At 37.9% G+C, this 15,281-nt stretch overlaps 1 protein-coding gene across 1 annotated transcript in view; it reads right to left on the minus strand.

Moving 5' to 3' along the window:
- GLRA1 (glycine receptor alpha 1) overlaps positions 1–15,281 on the minus strand; it is a 44,112-nt gene that overhangs the window by 16,873 nt on the left and 11,958 nt on the right. Inside the window, exon 3 of the mRNA XM_015822341.1 lies at positions 9,273–9,340. Within this exon, the coding sequence (XP_015677827.1) occupies positions 9,273–9,340 (68 nt within the window). The remainder of the gene's footprint in view (positions 1–9,272; positions 9,341–15,281) is intronic.

Below are 15,281 nucleotides of genomic sequence, written 5' to 3' on the forward strand. Positions count from 1 at the left end.
ATCTTTTATCCTGGACAATGGGTGGCATCTTTGACTTCCTTTGTCTGGCCAGAGACTCTTTTAAGCCATCTGTCCCTTTCCTCCTTGGCCTCAGAGGAGAAAAGAAGCAGGTGGTATTTAATAAACAAAAGAGGCAATAAAACCTCACAGTCACTTCCTTCATTTGCATTTTCAATGGGTTTGAGGAATGCCAGGTCGTAAACCATTTCCACTGCCCTTGACCAAATTAACCGTTAGGATTAGGATTTATGTGTTTTGTTTAGTAGATCTCTTCCTTGGGAGGGTCTGAGACAGTGAGTCAGAAGCTGATGATAAAGGAAAGGTGTGGATAGAAACAATGATATGTGTGCTCATTGCTAACTAACACAGAACCTGCTGATTCTTTTCTTTGTCTTTATATATGTCAATGGCCCTTAGAATTACTGTCTATTTGGGAAACATTTAAGTTTAGGTTGTGGAGTACTAAATCAGATCGAGACAAGGACCTTGAGACTGATTAAGAAAAAGGGTTCTCTAAGGCAGACTTGGAAATGTATCCAAACCCTGAAAACAAGGAAAGGATGGTGATGAGGTGATGGGCATGAGAACTAGCTTTAGATATTTTCAGAATCAGTTTGCTTTTCATTTGGCAGTGATTTAGTAATTGCAATAACAAGAGAAACAATACTGCACAAAGATGCTTCTAATGAAAACTAAACTATGACATTTCCCCTTCAAGTTAAGCCCAGAAGTGAAATATCTATACAGATATACAATATGCAAGTGTCATATATTTTAAAAAGAATGGACCCTTTTGAAGAAATGTGGATCTATCTTGATATGGAAGGCATATGCAAAGGTTCTTGTTTTTAGAATGTACGTTTAAAACTCAACCGGCAAATAATTTCATATTTAGTGAATATCTGGCATTTCTGATAAAGTTCAGAAGTTTCATTTCATTCTGGACAATTTTGCAGTCCTAATGGCACTGCCTAATTTCTTCCTACTGATGGGTCCTCACCTCCAGTTGAATGAGCATGAACAAAATTATATTCTTTGCTACTTACAAGGAGGGTCACACTTGCATTCCCATGTTCCAGTTAATTAGCCATTTCTTCTTCCTAAAAGTATGATGTCTCTCAGATAATGCTGAAGGCAGCTAATAATGTGATCAACCTTATATACAACTAATAAGCTGCACAAGTTAGAAGTCGGGATAGAAAGATATGGGAAAAACTGGAAGGATTTGGAAACTGGAAGGATTTGCTGACAGTAGCTACCTGAACAAATCAAATAAATGGATCTCCCCTCCCCACTTTTTTTGTTTGTTTGTGAAAATCAGTGATGGCTGCAGTCAGTGAAAATCAATGTAATTGATCTAATGGCCTGAAAGCAAAATACTATTGTGCTTATTTAATTGTAATTGCTAAGATCTGGCAGGTCAGTTTTGTTCTTGTGCTGATTTCACGTGAGACACGATATAAATGCATATTATAAAAATGATGCCAGGACATAGTGTCCATAGTGTCCATAGTGATGGATACAGGACTCTTCCTTCTAGCCAAATAAAAGTACTACCAACCAGTCCTTGAGCCAGCAGAAAACTCCCTATACAAAATTTGCTGCTCCCACTAATAATCCCTATCTATTCTCAGGCATTACGCTGAGAAATGGTGCTGCCCTTATTTATAGTGTACAAGACATAGTAAAGACAAGAACTAGTGGATTCCCCTAGCTTTGTTTTCCTCTTTTTTTTTTTTTTTTAACCAAATATCAATAGCTGGTGGGAAAAGATTCACCAATTACTTTTCTTAATGTGGGACAGGCTGGGTGAGCTGAGTTTGGACAGATGGTTAAACTGGTAAGTTTGACCATTTGTTTAAATTTGTTGGGCAGTGTCCAAAGAGTTTTTGTCTCTGGGCAGCTGAGGCATGATCTGGTTCTGGGGGGGCATTACAGTCCTCTTGCACTGGTTATCTAGTTGGGTAATGAAGCATCTCAAGCAAACAAACAAGCTCAGAGAGCAGCAAGAACCCCACAGTTCAACCATGTGTTACAAATATTCTCTGCTATTGGTGGATTGCATCACCTTGTATTCATGGAAAAAGTTGTGTTGGGATATGGAAGAAAAAACTTCTTTCTGACTAAAATAGGTAAGGACAACGTAAGCTTCTTCAGCAATGAACTGTGGATCAGATGGAGGTAACATCCTGATTGAAAAAAAATATATGTTCCTGGACATGCTTATATCAGAATTTGATAAATGTGGAATGGCTCATGTTACTGTGTTGCATACTGAAATAACACAAGAATGGCTTGCTTGCTTGCTTTGAGAAAATCTAAATGGAAGTTGGAGCATATTGCCTTAGGGTGAGAAGTTAAGGAATGTAGAATAAAGAATTGAATGGACATAGACAGTAACATTCAGGGTTTTTTCATGAAACTGTGAAAGTACATTGTACTTACATCTTTTTTAAGCATTAAGGGGTCCTTTAACAACAGTCACACATAGTATGAAGAGCTATAAGGAAAGATGCTGCCAAATTTAGGGATATACAATTTTCTTGGCGACAACATGGACATAGTTTGCCATAGCCTTCTTATGTTTTTTTTATTTTTTAATTTTCCAATCTAATTTACTGCCTTAGGATTTTTAGGTAGTCATCCATCCAAATATTACTTCATTCAGATTTGTTCAGAGTCAGCCAAGGTTGGCTATATGTTATTGTGAGAAAGCCCAAATGCAATTTATAAGGTATAGATAGATCAGATAGATAGATAGATAGATAGATAGATAGATAGATAGATAGATAGATAGATAGATAGATAGATAGATAGAAAGAAAGATAGATAGATAGATAGATAGATAGATAGATAGATAGATAGATAGATAGATATAAAAATTTCAGTCTTAAGCACCTTTAATGGCATATTAAGGGGCAAATGAGAAGATTTTCTCGAGTGATGAAATCTAAACAATGCAATCAGCCTGCAGGAATTCCATTTTAATATGCAGCTCTGATTGATTTCCATGTAGGCAGTAAAGAATGGAGTGAAATGGACTAGAATTCTCTCTGCTCTCCCATTCAGCAGAGGCTCAGTCGGCCTGCAGGTTGCTAGAATGCATGGATATTTTTCAAGTAATTGGCTGAAAATGGAATGGCTCACAGGAGCCAGAAAAGAAAAGAATTCTTACCAGTTGGTTGCTAAGACCACCCATACACTCAAACATTGCAGAAGAAAAGACAAAATTTGATCCTGTTTCAAATAAACTAATGGAGAGCCAGGAAAAAAGACGACTCAGCTCTTGAAATGATTGGATCAGCCAGTTCCAGTGCCAAATCTAAACTGGTCCAAAATCATAATCTGGCAGTACCCAGAGGCTCAATGTCTTTGCAATTTAGTTGAAAACTGTCAGTTTCATTTAGACATGTCCTGTAGTGGAAAAAAGTCAAGAATAGATGGCTGGTTCAGGAATTCTGGGAGTTGAAGTCCACGAGTCATAAAAGAGCCAAGATTGCCTACCCCTGAACTAGGGAATACACAAAGAAGACTTACTCTATGCCTATGATAATATTGCTGTGCCTTAGAGGGCAAAAATTAGTGCATGGGTGGAAGAGAAATATTTTCCAAATCATTTCCTTCTTACACACCAGCTGACTCTTTGTATTTTATATTTTTAAAAAGTGATACTACAATAATTTATATTCTTCCCACAAGCATAAGCTTTAATTTTTTTTTTTTACTGAAAATAGACTACAAAAAGCTGATGGTTGGCATTGTATAAGGTAGCAGGGTTTTATAAGGCTGCCACTTATCTTTCAAGAGTTCTACTGACTTTGGCTGATGGGATGTGCCTCTCTTTAATTCAACCTAAGTATTTGCAGTTGTAGTAGAAATAGAAAGCAATAATAATTTACCAGGCATTGCAAAGAAAATGTCAATAAGCCTTAAAGGGAGACCAAATCAAGGGAAGGGTTCTGATTCTAAGTTGAAATATTACATTTTTAATATCTCCTGTTTACCAAGATACTTTGTATTTGATTGTGAAATTATATGACACCTAACTGTGATTTTCAATGAATTTACATCCAGACTCTACTTTCTTGAGTTCACTCTATTACCCTTTTTAGCAGCAGCATTTGTACTGCAGTTCCCTAAAGAGTTACAATATGGATGACTTTAATCTATTTAAAGGGAAGTCATCCATAATATATCCATAGATTACAAAGTCAGCCCTAATATCAAGAGATCGCATAAGGGCACTGCTGAATGAGGATACCAAATGTCAATGCATGGTCTTTAAAAGTTGCTTTCTATCTCATTACTTTGAATTGGTTAAAGGTCTTTTTATTATTTCAGACTGGATATTATTAATTCTATGTGACTCATCTCTTAATACATATACTGTATTAATAACTTTTTCATCCTGGCTTTCTGATTCTAAACTTTATATAACAGAGACATAGCAGGATCCCAATGTTTATTCCAAAGTTTAGAATATTTTGGAAAGGTAAAAAACAACAACAATCTCTTGAATTTATTTGTTTATTTAATATATTTATATAGCTATCTTATAACCAGTTCTGGCCAGTCCCTAATTGGAAGTTAAAACAGCATAAAAGTCATACTAAAACGATAAAAACTACACACGTTAAAACAAAAACCTGGTGCCAAGTCAAACTTCTGATGCGCAGTCACCTCATCTTATCCTAGTACTTGAGGGAAAAACCAGATCTTCAAAGATTTATGGAAGGCTGGGAAGGCAGTGGCCTGCCAAACCTCAGACAGAAGGGTGTTCCATAGAACAAAGGCTACTGTGGAAAAAGCATGCATCCTAGCTCCTATAAGATGGCAATATTTAGGGAAAGGGACTAGGAGCATGCCCACCCTATCTGATTTGCTTAAGTGTCCTTGGGGAAAGGTGGTACCACAGATAACTTAGCCCTGTGCCATGTAGGGCTTTAAAGGTGACAACCAGCATGTTGAATGGCACCTGGAAAGAAACTGGAAGCCATTGCAGCGTGTGCAACAAAGGTATTATATGGGCAATCCTAAGGGCTCTCTTTACTGTGCATTCTGCACCAGTTGAAGTTTTTGGGTGATCTTCAAGGGCAGCCCCATGTAGAGCACATTGCAGCAATCCAAACAAGGCATAAGTGACTATGAGCAAGTTGTGCTCAGTGCCTAGTGATTGCATGTTTCACAATGCCTTCCTCTGGGCTTTTCTTTGCTATAACTCCCCAAACTATCCTAGAGCCTTGAGATTCCCCCATAATCTCTTATTAGGGCACTATCCAAGTTCTACATGCTTGCCTTACTACTACTACTACTACTACTACTACTACTACTACTACTACTAGTCATCTACAGGTAAGCACACCACCTTAACTTTAGAGACCTCCTCTTTAGGCATTCTAATAGGAGAGCCATGTTGATGTATGGTAGCCAAAAAGTGGAAGGTGTCTATTAGCATTATTTCTGACTAACAAATTTTATTAAATTAAAAGCTTATTAAAAACCGTTCGTTACAAGGCTTAAGTTTTACAAAGCCTATGGCCTCTATTAGCCAGAAAAAGTGCGACTCCTTCCCATAACCTGAGTATTCCATCAAAAAAGGCTGCTGTTTTGTGTTCCTGCTCACCACAATTCAGAATACTCCTCTAAATAATAATGAATTAAACTGGAGGATTCACTGCCATTAGATGCGATAATGGTGGTTTTAAAAGGAGACTGACCAAATTTATGATGGAACTGGCTGCCAATATTATTGTTTGCACGATTGTACAGTAGCATGCACCAACTGTTTGGAACACTAGGACCATCATCTTACTATCTGTGCTTGTAAACTTTCTGAAATGCTTATGATGCCAAACGCTAGGCCAGTAGTCCAAATGACTTTTACAATGGTTGGGTTGCATTCTGTCTGCAGCTTTGGCTCACAATTGGTGGTTTTACATGCAGCATCCTCCTTGATATGAACTGACACTAAGTGACTCTTCTTGCACAGCTTTCATGGTATAGGACAAATTGGGCATTCATTACATGTGCACCATTGAGCAATGAAGCTATGTGGCCTCACTTATGGTAACAGCTTGCCTTGCTGGCAGCCAGGCACTCAATGATCACACAGGATGTATTCCAGTTGTCTCTCCCTCCACTGCAATTATTAGTAAAGATAAGAGTTCTCCTCCCTTTCACTTGCCTTCAGCTTCCACTCAAACCACTTCTAGGTGGTGGTGAATTGACTTTTACCAGTGACAAATATCTAAATTGATTAGCCAAAACACAAGAAAGCTACCCTTAATAAAATGTGAAAGGTTTTTTTCCCACACTTGTTTGGTACCATGCATTGGGTGGTAGTAGTAATGAATAATAGTAGTAATAAAAATTCCCATGATTCTTAAACTCACAGTTAGAACCCAAATCATCAGAAAATACCTAGTCTAAAGACTGTGATATTTGTTGGATGTGATATTTGTTGGATAATAAAAACAGGAGTGAGAGGGATGGCAAACCAGAAAGGACAGCTGCAGACAGAATGCAATCCAACCATTGTAAAAGTAATTTGGACTACTGGCCTAGCGTTCGGCATCATAAGCATAAGATGCCCTTAGCTGCATCTTCCAAAGCCTAGTTTAGTATTTGAGATTCACTGCATTGCAATAGGTAACGTCCAAATTTAGCAACCGACCAGCACCAAATATCTACATATTGGGTTGTAAGAACATTTTGTTTATTACTTTATATACCACTCATCTCACTGTTGAAGTGACTCTGGGTGATTTACAATTAAAAAATGATAAAGTTGGCATAAAAGCCTGTACAAAAATAAATAAGTTAAAATGACAGAGAGAGAGAGAGAGAGAGAGAGAGAGAGAGAGAGAGAGAGAGAGAGAGAGAGAGAGAGAGAGAGAGAGAGAGACAGACAGACAGACAGACAGACAGACAGACAGACAGACAGAGAGAGACAGAGACAGAGACAGAGACAGAGACAGAGACAGAGACAGAGAGAGCCACCAGCCAAACACATGGTTGGATCCCTTTCCTGGATCCCCATACTAGTTGACAGAACCAGATCTTAACACGCTTTTGGAAAGTCAGCAGAGTGGAGGCCAACCTCATCTTGGGGGGGGGGGGAAGATGTTCTATAATACAGCAGAGAAGACTGTCTTCCTAGACCCTATTTGTCAATTTTATTTCCACTAATGGAGTCTGCAACAAGGCCCTCCTGCCTGACCAGGTGGGACAAGTTGGGATGAAATGGTTTCCTCAGATGACCTGGGTCCATGCTATGAAGACCTGTGAAGGTCATAACCAATACTTTCACCCAATGCAGCTTGCGCTGTAGAAGTGTTTCATGTGTACTCCTGGTGGCATCTGAAACCGCCTCTGCTGCTGCATTTTGCACCAGCTGCAGCTTCCAGATGCTTTTCAAGGGGAGCCCGATGTGGCGTGCATTGCAGTAATCCATTTGATACAAAGAATGAGAAATAGAATGGAACTACGTTAAGATTTTTAGGGTACCTTTGCCGCTGAAAACCCATTCCATATACATATCCCTCCAATAAAAACTAGACAGCTATATGGATACCTGCATAGAGTCCTACTCCTTCCTTTGTTGCTTATTTTGTGAATTGTACCATTGGAATCCTCATCCTCAAAAATTCTATGTATCTTCTCTGTAATTTTCCCTCTTATCATCCCTGATGTTTAAGGAATATTGATCTGCTTGCTAGAATTCTCTTCCTTGTATCTCCTGATAATCTCTCCTGTATTTATAGTCTTTGTACTCTATGCATCATATATTATCTCCCTTTGCAATGGCGAACTCATTAGACCTTTACAAGGTAATGTAATAATACCTATCACTTTCTGTGCTGCAAATAGACGGTCTCAAGCATCTTTAAATGTCAACTTTAATGTCTTATCTGTGAGCTAAAATTCCCAACACTGGCATTTTAATAATCTTTCCAAATAATAAAAAAAGGAAATTATAATAACTGTGTAAATTTCAACCCAAGAGAATAAGTATTTGTACAGTGATCCCAAAACTAAAGTAGAGTCATCAAACTCTGTTGGCTATATCTGTTTAGAAAGCTGGCTCTTTGTTTTTCTACAAAAATGACCTGATAATGCAATTTTCCACTTCAAAATAAGTCTTTCAGAATGCTAAAATAGCTCAACGTGGCTTCTTATTTCCACAGCTAAAACGAGCAACTTCTATTCCTTAACGAAAAGCTGTGTCTCTGTTAAAAACAAATCTTAAAGTGAGGGGGAAAATTCTGTCCAAAAATGATAATAATAGCAGCTTCATGGTCCGATGATGTAAATACTTTTGAGTTTCAGCCTTCCTCTTATGTTTTAAATAATGGGTCCAAATTGGTGCACAATGCTAATATATTAACCATATGAGCCATTACAATCCTGTCCCTCTGCCAGGCTGAAATCATGGCACAGAATGTTATCAGGCAATATATACTTGATATGCAGGTAGTCCTTGAATTACAACAGTTCATTTAGTGACCATTCAAAGTTACAACGGCACTGAAAAAAGTCACTTGTGACTGTTTTTCACACTACCATTGTCATGTGATCAAAATTTGGACGCTTGGCAACTGACTCATATTTATGATGTGGTTGCAACCATGTTCTTTTTTACAACCTTTTGATAAGTAAAGTCAGTGGGGAAGTCAGATTCCCTTAACAACTGTGTTACTAACTTAACAACTGCAGTGATTCACTTAACAACTGCGGCAAGAAAGCTCATAAAATGGATCAAAATTCACTTAACAAATGTTTTGATTAGTAACAGAAATGTTGGGCTCAGTTGTGATAAGTCATAAGTCAAGGACTACCTGTACTGTAGTATATAGTGTAAAGCACATGGATTAGCTGTGTTTGTATTAACTTGCACCCTGAAGACGCTGAATCTGTAGCATTTTTTGAAATTGGAGTTTTCGATTTTTGCCTGGTTCAAGAACCAGATTGTAGGACATGACTATAAACTAGTGGATTTCTAATGCTAATCTGTGAAATAACATAGGTTCTAAAACAATCCAGAAATCAATTTAATCTCTGCTGAGTGGAGAAGTTGATTCCCTGTACTTTCATTTAAAAATGTTGGCCTCATCCTCTCAGTAAAAATACAGCCAGCTTGAGACTCATTGCTAACCAAAGGGAAAAATAAAAGATGGAACAGGGAATCAGTAACATATTTTAAGGGTATAATAAATTAAATGTCTATGTTGACTTGGGAAGTTCGCAGAGATGACATGCTTCATTCTACTTACCATTGTTGTTTCTGCAATAGATCCAAAGCTGTTGATGAAAATATTGCAGCTCACATTCACTGGTGGACCTGTAAAGTAAATAAAAGCTGATAGAATCTGTTGTGTATCAATTTGTCAAAGTACAGTAGACTATTACAGTTGAATTAAAGTACAGTTGGCAGTTGTCCTTTACTGAATCCATTGCCCTACTACGTTACAATGGTAATAAATTTTTCATTTGGTAACATTCTTCTATTTTCTTAAAGTAGATCAGTTTTGTAATTTGTGAAGACTATTCCTACTGTCTTCCAACCAATTTGTTATAATGCATGGAAGATGTGTGTCTCTGCTTCCCATCTTGGCATCACCAGTGGCTGTTTATACATAAAGTCTACATACTTACAATCTGTGCACCCAAATCTAGTGTACAGAGATTTGACATAGGAACCACAGCGTAACTATATTTCTCATTATACACTTAATTTATGGAGTTGGAAGTTGCTACACTACGGTATAACAAAGAGGTTAGATCATGAGGAAGGCAGATACAATTTTAATTTGACAGAAGAGGCAATATTTTAATCATGTAGGAAGAATATCTATCTATCTATCCTGCTCTATGGAGTAGAGAGTTGGTCTCTGACAGAAGACCACCTGAAGAGACTAGAAGCATTTGAAATGTGGATTTACAGGCGGCTATTACTGTTACGTATAAGCTGGGTTGACAAGATCAGAAATGAGGAGGTGATAAGCCACCTGGGAAAGCCAAGGGAAATCATCAAAACAATTAAAAAACGAAAATTAGAATATTTCGGACATGTGATGTGACACCCAGCAAAATACGGCATACTCCATTTATTCCTCCAGGGAAAGATTGAAGGCAAACGAGATCCAGGCAGAAGAAGAACATCATGGCTTCAAAATCTAAGGGACTGGTTTGGACAAATCTCAGCAACACTTTTTCGTGCGGCTGCTGATAAAAACAGGATCGCCAACATGATTGCCAACGTCCGATAATGGATATGGCACAAAAAGAAGAATAAGAAGGAAGAATATTAACTTTGTTTCATAGATTCATAGAATTTTAGAGTTGGACATACCGTAGAGATCATCTAGTCCTGTGGAACATCTGCTAAGACATTTTGGAGAGAGAGTCCTCTATTTGAAGACTTCTAATGTAACAAAACATTTCATGAGACAGCCTATTCTACTGATTGACAGCTCTCACTGTCAGGAATTTTCTTCTAGTATTTAAATTTAATTAAAGTTATGTGAAGTTGCTGGCTTTTTTTTCCTTTGGCCCCACTTGCTTAATTGCATTGTTCCCACCTAGTTTTTGGAGATATGCCTCTAGCATGCCATTTAAAGACTAAGGGAGATCCTTAAGTAGAACTAGTTATGCACAGAAGACTTTATATGACACACAGAGTTATTTTTCTTACATTGCCATCATTGCCATGCTTTCTTATTATCTATATGATTAAGATTTAGCTTGATCCAGCAGGATATAAGAAGCATGTTGTACTGATTTGCATCTTCCTTCATATTCATTGATCTTTGTTTCTTTTTCAGACTAACTTTTGTGGAGAAGAGGAGGACTCAGTGGGTAAATTGGGGCCCATTTCTCCAGAGTAACATTATTTAAATCCTTTCAGCTCCTTGACTTTAGATCACAAAGACCTTGTGGACAAAAGGATTCAGAAAACCCCACCTGTCCTTTCCAATAAAAGACCAACAAAGGGCATCCAAGCTGGGAAGCAGCTGAACACGTCCCAAGAGGAAACGACAAGTCGAGTCAGAAGCTTGAATGTCTAGTAACCGAAATGATCAGAAAAGTGCCGTGTCGAGATTCGCTTGATTTCCTTTTTGTTTTAGTATCTGTTATTTCTTGGCTGTCTACCTTGGAAAGATGACAGAATTAAACAAGCCAGGCAAAACCTAGCCCAAATATAAATAAATCTTTGCAAATAGCTGTGGCAGACTGCAACATTCAGTAAGGATAATGTATCAATCTATATTCAGGACCAGGATATGGCTGACTGCACATGAAGGGGAAAAGGTGAGCACAGATCCGTCTGGCTTCAAAGGGTTTGCCAGGAAACAGCTCCAGCTGATTGTCTAGGTTCCTTTAGGATTCCTTGATAGAATCGAAGGGCTGGTTCACATCTGCAGGCCAGTCAGTGGGGTTCTGTATATTTTATTACTAGAATTCCATATGACTACATGGTTACTATAGGGTAGGAGTGGGGAGCTATGGTCCTTTTATGACTTGTGGACTTCAACTCCCAGAATTCCTGAGCCAGCCATGGGAGTTGAAGTCCACAAGTCATAAAAGGGCCATAGTTCCCCACCCCTGCCCTATAGTAACCATGTTACTATAGTAACCATGTTACTAACCATGTTACTAGTAACCTATAGGAGAATGCTTATCTAATGCCAAACTAGAAAAGGCTCTGACCAGGCTTGTTGTTTTTGTAAGAGGATGCTAGTTTGGGAATAAATCCCAGCAACATGAAGTTTAATTTTGTTCAAATCTACGGTGTGATGTGTGATGTGCTCCTCATTTGTTACAGAATGAGTCTTATTTTGATATGGTTGGGAAAAACCTGGACACTTGTGGATTTTTTTATAGTAGCCAAAGGCATCTCCAAGTCTGTGTATCAAAAATGACAAGATGGGGGTTACAATAAAAGCCCTCTTCCTTTTTTTAGATGCATCATGTGTTGTACCTAAAGTTAACAGGCCTTGATCACATGATTTTTAGCACAATCTTGATGTCCAGTGCCCCCACCCCGGCCATAGAAATCCGAGGCACAAATTGTAACACTTTATATGGATTTAGCATTCAGTTGTCAGTCCCTCTGATAAGGGTGAGGGTTTTTTTTTCAGAACTACCCAAATGTTTTGCTCTTCTCTATCTGCATTTTGTGAAACAAAGATGTTGTGCATAGGCATACGTATAGAATAGTTGGAGGGTGAAGGCATAGGATATGAGCTGGATAATCCAATCAGCGGAGGAGCAGAGAGACATTGTCTTAACCTTCCCCCCCATTAAATGATGGTGGGTTAGCTTATTGTGGAGCTGTTTCTGAGTAACAGATTTATTCATAGTATGATATCTTGTATCTACAATGTATGTATAGATAAAGGGGCAGACTAATGCATAGAAAAGAATCCTATATGATTCTTTGGATAGCAAGATGGGTCGCATATAAATGTAATAAATAAATAAAAAGGAATAGGGAGCAGTGTTACCATTAACAGCAGAAGAAGAAGAAGAAGAAGAAGAAGAAGAAGAAGAAGAAGAAGAAGAAGAAGAAGAAGAAGAAGAAGAAGAAGAAGAAGAAGAAGAAGAAGAAGAAGAAGAAGAAGAAGAAGAAGAAGAAGAAGAAGAAGAAGAAGAAGAAGAAGAAGAAGAAGAAGAAGAAGAAGAAGAAGAAGAAGAAGAAGAAGATTGAACGATCTGTTTTGCGGTAAACCGCAGTATCTCAAAAGTGTAAGAAGTAATAGAAATGCAGAGGAGATGAGGCAAATGGCATTATTGTGTGGCTTTCTGTAATAAAAGGCAAAGAAGGAGAGAGCATATCTATGCTAGAGGCTGGAAATATCATGCCAGCTAGAGGTACAAGGAGTGATTCTACCCAAGGCAGCTTTAATTGAACTAATGTTAGACTCCCAGAATGTTTTGAAACTGTGGTGAATGCTCTAGAAATGTGAGAGGCTTCAAACTTGTAACAATATATTTAGAAAAATTTAACAGATGCAAAGCAGAGAGTAAAGGATGTTAATTCTGCAGCAGTCCTCAAGCATGTGCCAATTGAGTGCTCTCAAATAAAGAAACTGCATGAAAACAAGTTGCTGTACAGCCATATTCAAGAAATGGCAACACAACAACACAGTTAGGCAACAGAATGATAAAGCAGGCAGACAGAAACATTATGTTGATTTCCAAAACTAACAAAAAATAATTATAAAAAAATCAGCACTAATTTGGTGAAACCAATAATTTAATTAAGGAAGGGGAGAGATTCAATTGGACATGGATTGCAAAGCTTCCATTTATCTAGCAGATGGAAGACAAATCTGTTTTAAAGGCAAAGATTCTCCATGACTACAGAGAAATGAGAAAGAGAGGAGAATTGGGCAGTAGTTTATTTGAATGAGAAGGCTAAAACTGCAAAATAGTAGCTGTATAAGAAGAATTTGTGGTATTAAAGCTAGGTAATACACACTGGATTCTGATATCTCAACCTGAGAATCCAGGGAAACTGAGCAAGAGATCCTGGTGAAATAAATGTATATACTGTATGAAAAGGCAAAGAAAAAACAATTCCATTTTGGACTCTCTAGAGAGTTTATCTTTACAATGATGTTGCTGGATCCATGACAACTGAGATCCCAGAATCAACAAATATCTATTGGCCTTTATTATCAATTTCTTCAGATATATATCCACTTACATAATCCACTAATTTCTGCTTCACATAGCTGGCTATCCCATCAGATCCCTTGTTTCAGTATGCCTAGGCTATATTTTAGGACAGGAAGGCCTGGAGGAACGTTGTCCATGGGGTCGCGATGGGTCGGACACGACTTCGCAACTAACAACAAAGGCTATATTTGCTCCTTTCCAGTCCTGTAGCATCTCTATGGCACCTTTCTTGACTCAAGAAATGAGAAGTATCTTCCACAGTAAGTAAATCAGATAAATTAAAGCATAGTAATGTGCTCTTGAGAGTGGCAAAATAACCACCGCTCTGTCTACCAGAAGTCCATTGGGCAGATCTTTTCTCTGAAGGCTTAGGAAAGAAAATATCTGGTCGTGGGATGTTAAATTAGAAGACATAAAGGCCTTCTCTTCTAAGTTGCTTGGGCAATTTGAGGATAACATTGATTCTACTCAGTATGACTTTGATGCCATTATTGATTTAGACTCCCCAGTAGCAACAGATACATATAGTCAGACAAAAACAACTCCCTCCAGCATTACACTTGAATCCAATAAATTTGGTCTGCTATAAGACCCAAGTCTTAGTCCAAGACTATATGCATAAAAAGTGAAATCACATGCACTCAGCATAATTTCAGACCATATGAATCTGATATAATAATTACATACAGCATTCTGTTTCTCCTTTCTCTTTTCTCTTTCTCTTCCTCTCTTAAGAAAAGTTTTACTAGTCTGTTTTATTGTCATGCATACCCCCCCACCTCACTTTCTTGTCCAATTAAGCTACGCTAATGAACTAATGCCACAGGGTTCAGGAAAGCTTTGACAATGGCATGGTGTTCGTTTCAGCTACAAGCTAGAAGGCTTTGTGATTTAACATAGCCAATGATTTTCTTTAAACGGGTCTGAGATCCTGCAGGTCCAAACAAGAACTAATATGTCTCATTGCTTTTGTCTGGCAAGACTTACACAGTAAATAAACTTCACCATGTTTTTACTAAGTACGGCTATTTCAAAGTGATTGTCTCTGGACACAAATAGCTGCATCAGTTATAATAAAGGAAGTCTTTTTATTCTTTCCCCCAGTACTGATATAAATTCTATTCAACTGGTTTTGAATGGCCAGTTGAACTTCTTCTACATCAGGGGTAGTCAATCTTGGCTCTTTTATGACTCGTGGACTTCAACTCCTAGAATTCCTGAGCCAGCTAAGCTGGCTCAGGAATTCTAGGAATTGAAGTCCACGAGTCATAAAAGAGCCAAGGTTGACTACCCCTGTTCTACATCCTTGAAGTCCTTCCTATTATGTTCCTGATGCAGCTAACTAGAAGCTGTGAAGAACCCAAACTCTATGATCCAGGCACATACATCACCATACCAGACTTCTTTAATATTTCCTCCCATCATTGATTCTTGGAATTGTAGTTGCTATCAGATGAAATGGTATTCTCAAAGCAGATTTCATCATTGAACAATTACTAAGATTCTTTGAATGAAACAAGAAAAAAAGTACATGATCATCAACTTTATTTTCATTAGATTAATAAATTGGAATTAAAAACAAATCCCACTACATCAAT

Source organism: Protobothrops mucrosquamatus, unplaced genomic scaffold, assembly GCF_001527695.2.
Source record: "Protobothrops mucrosquamatus isolate PMUCROS unplaced genomic scaffold, P.Mucros_1.0 scaffold1527, whole genome shotgun sequence".
Classification (NCBI taxonomy): domain Eukaryota; kingdom Metazoa; phylum Chordata; class Lepidosauria; order Squamata; family Viperidae; genus Protobothrops; species Protobothrops mucrosquamatus.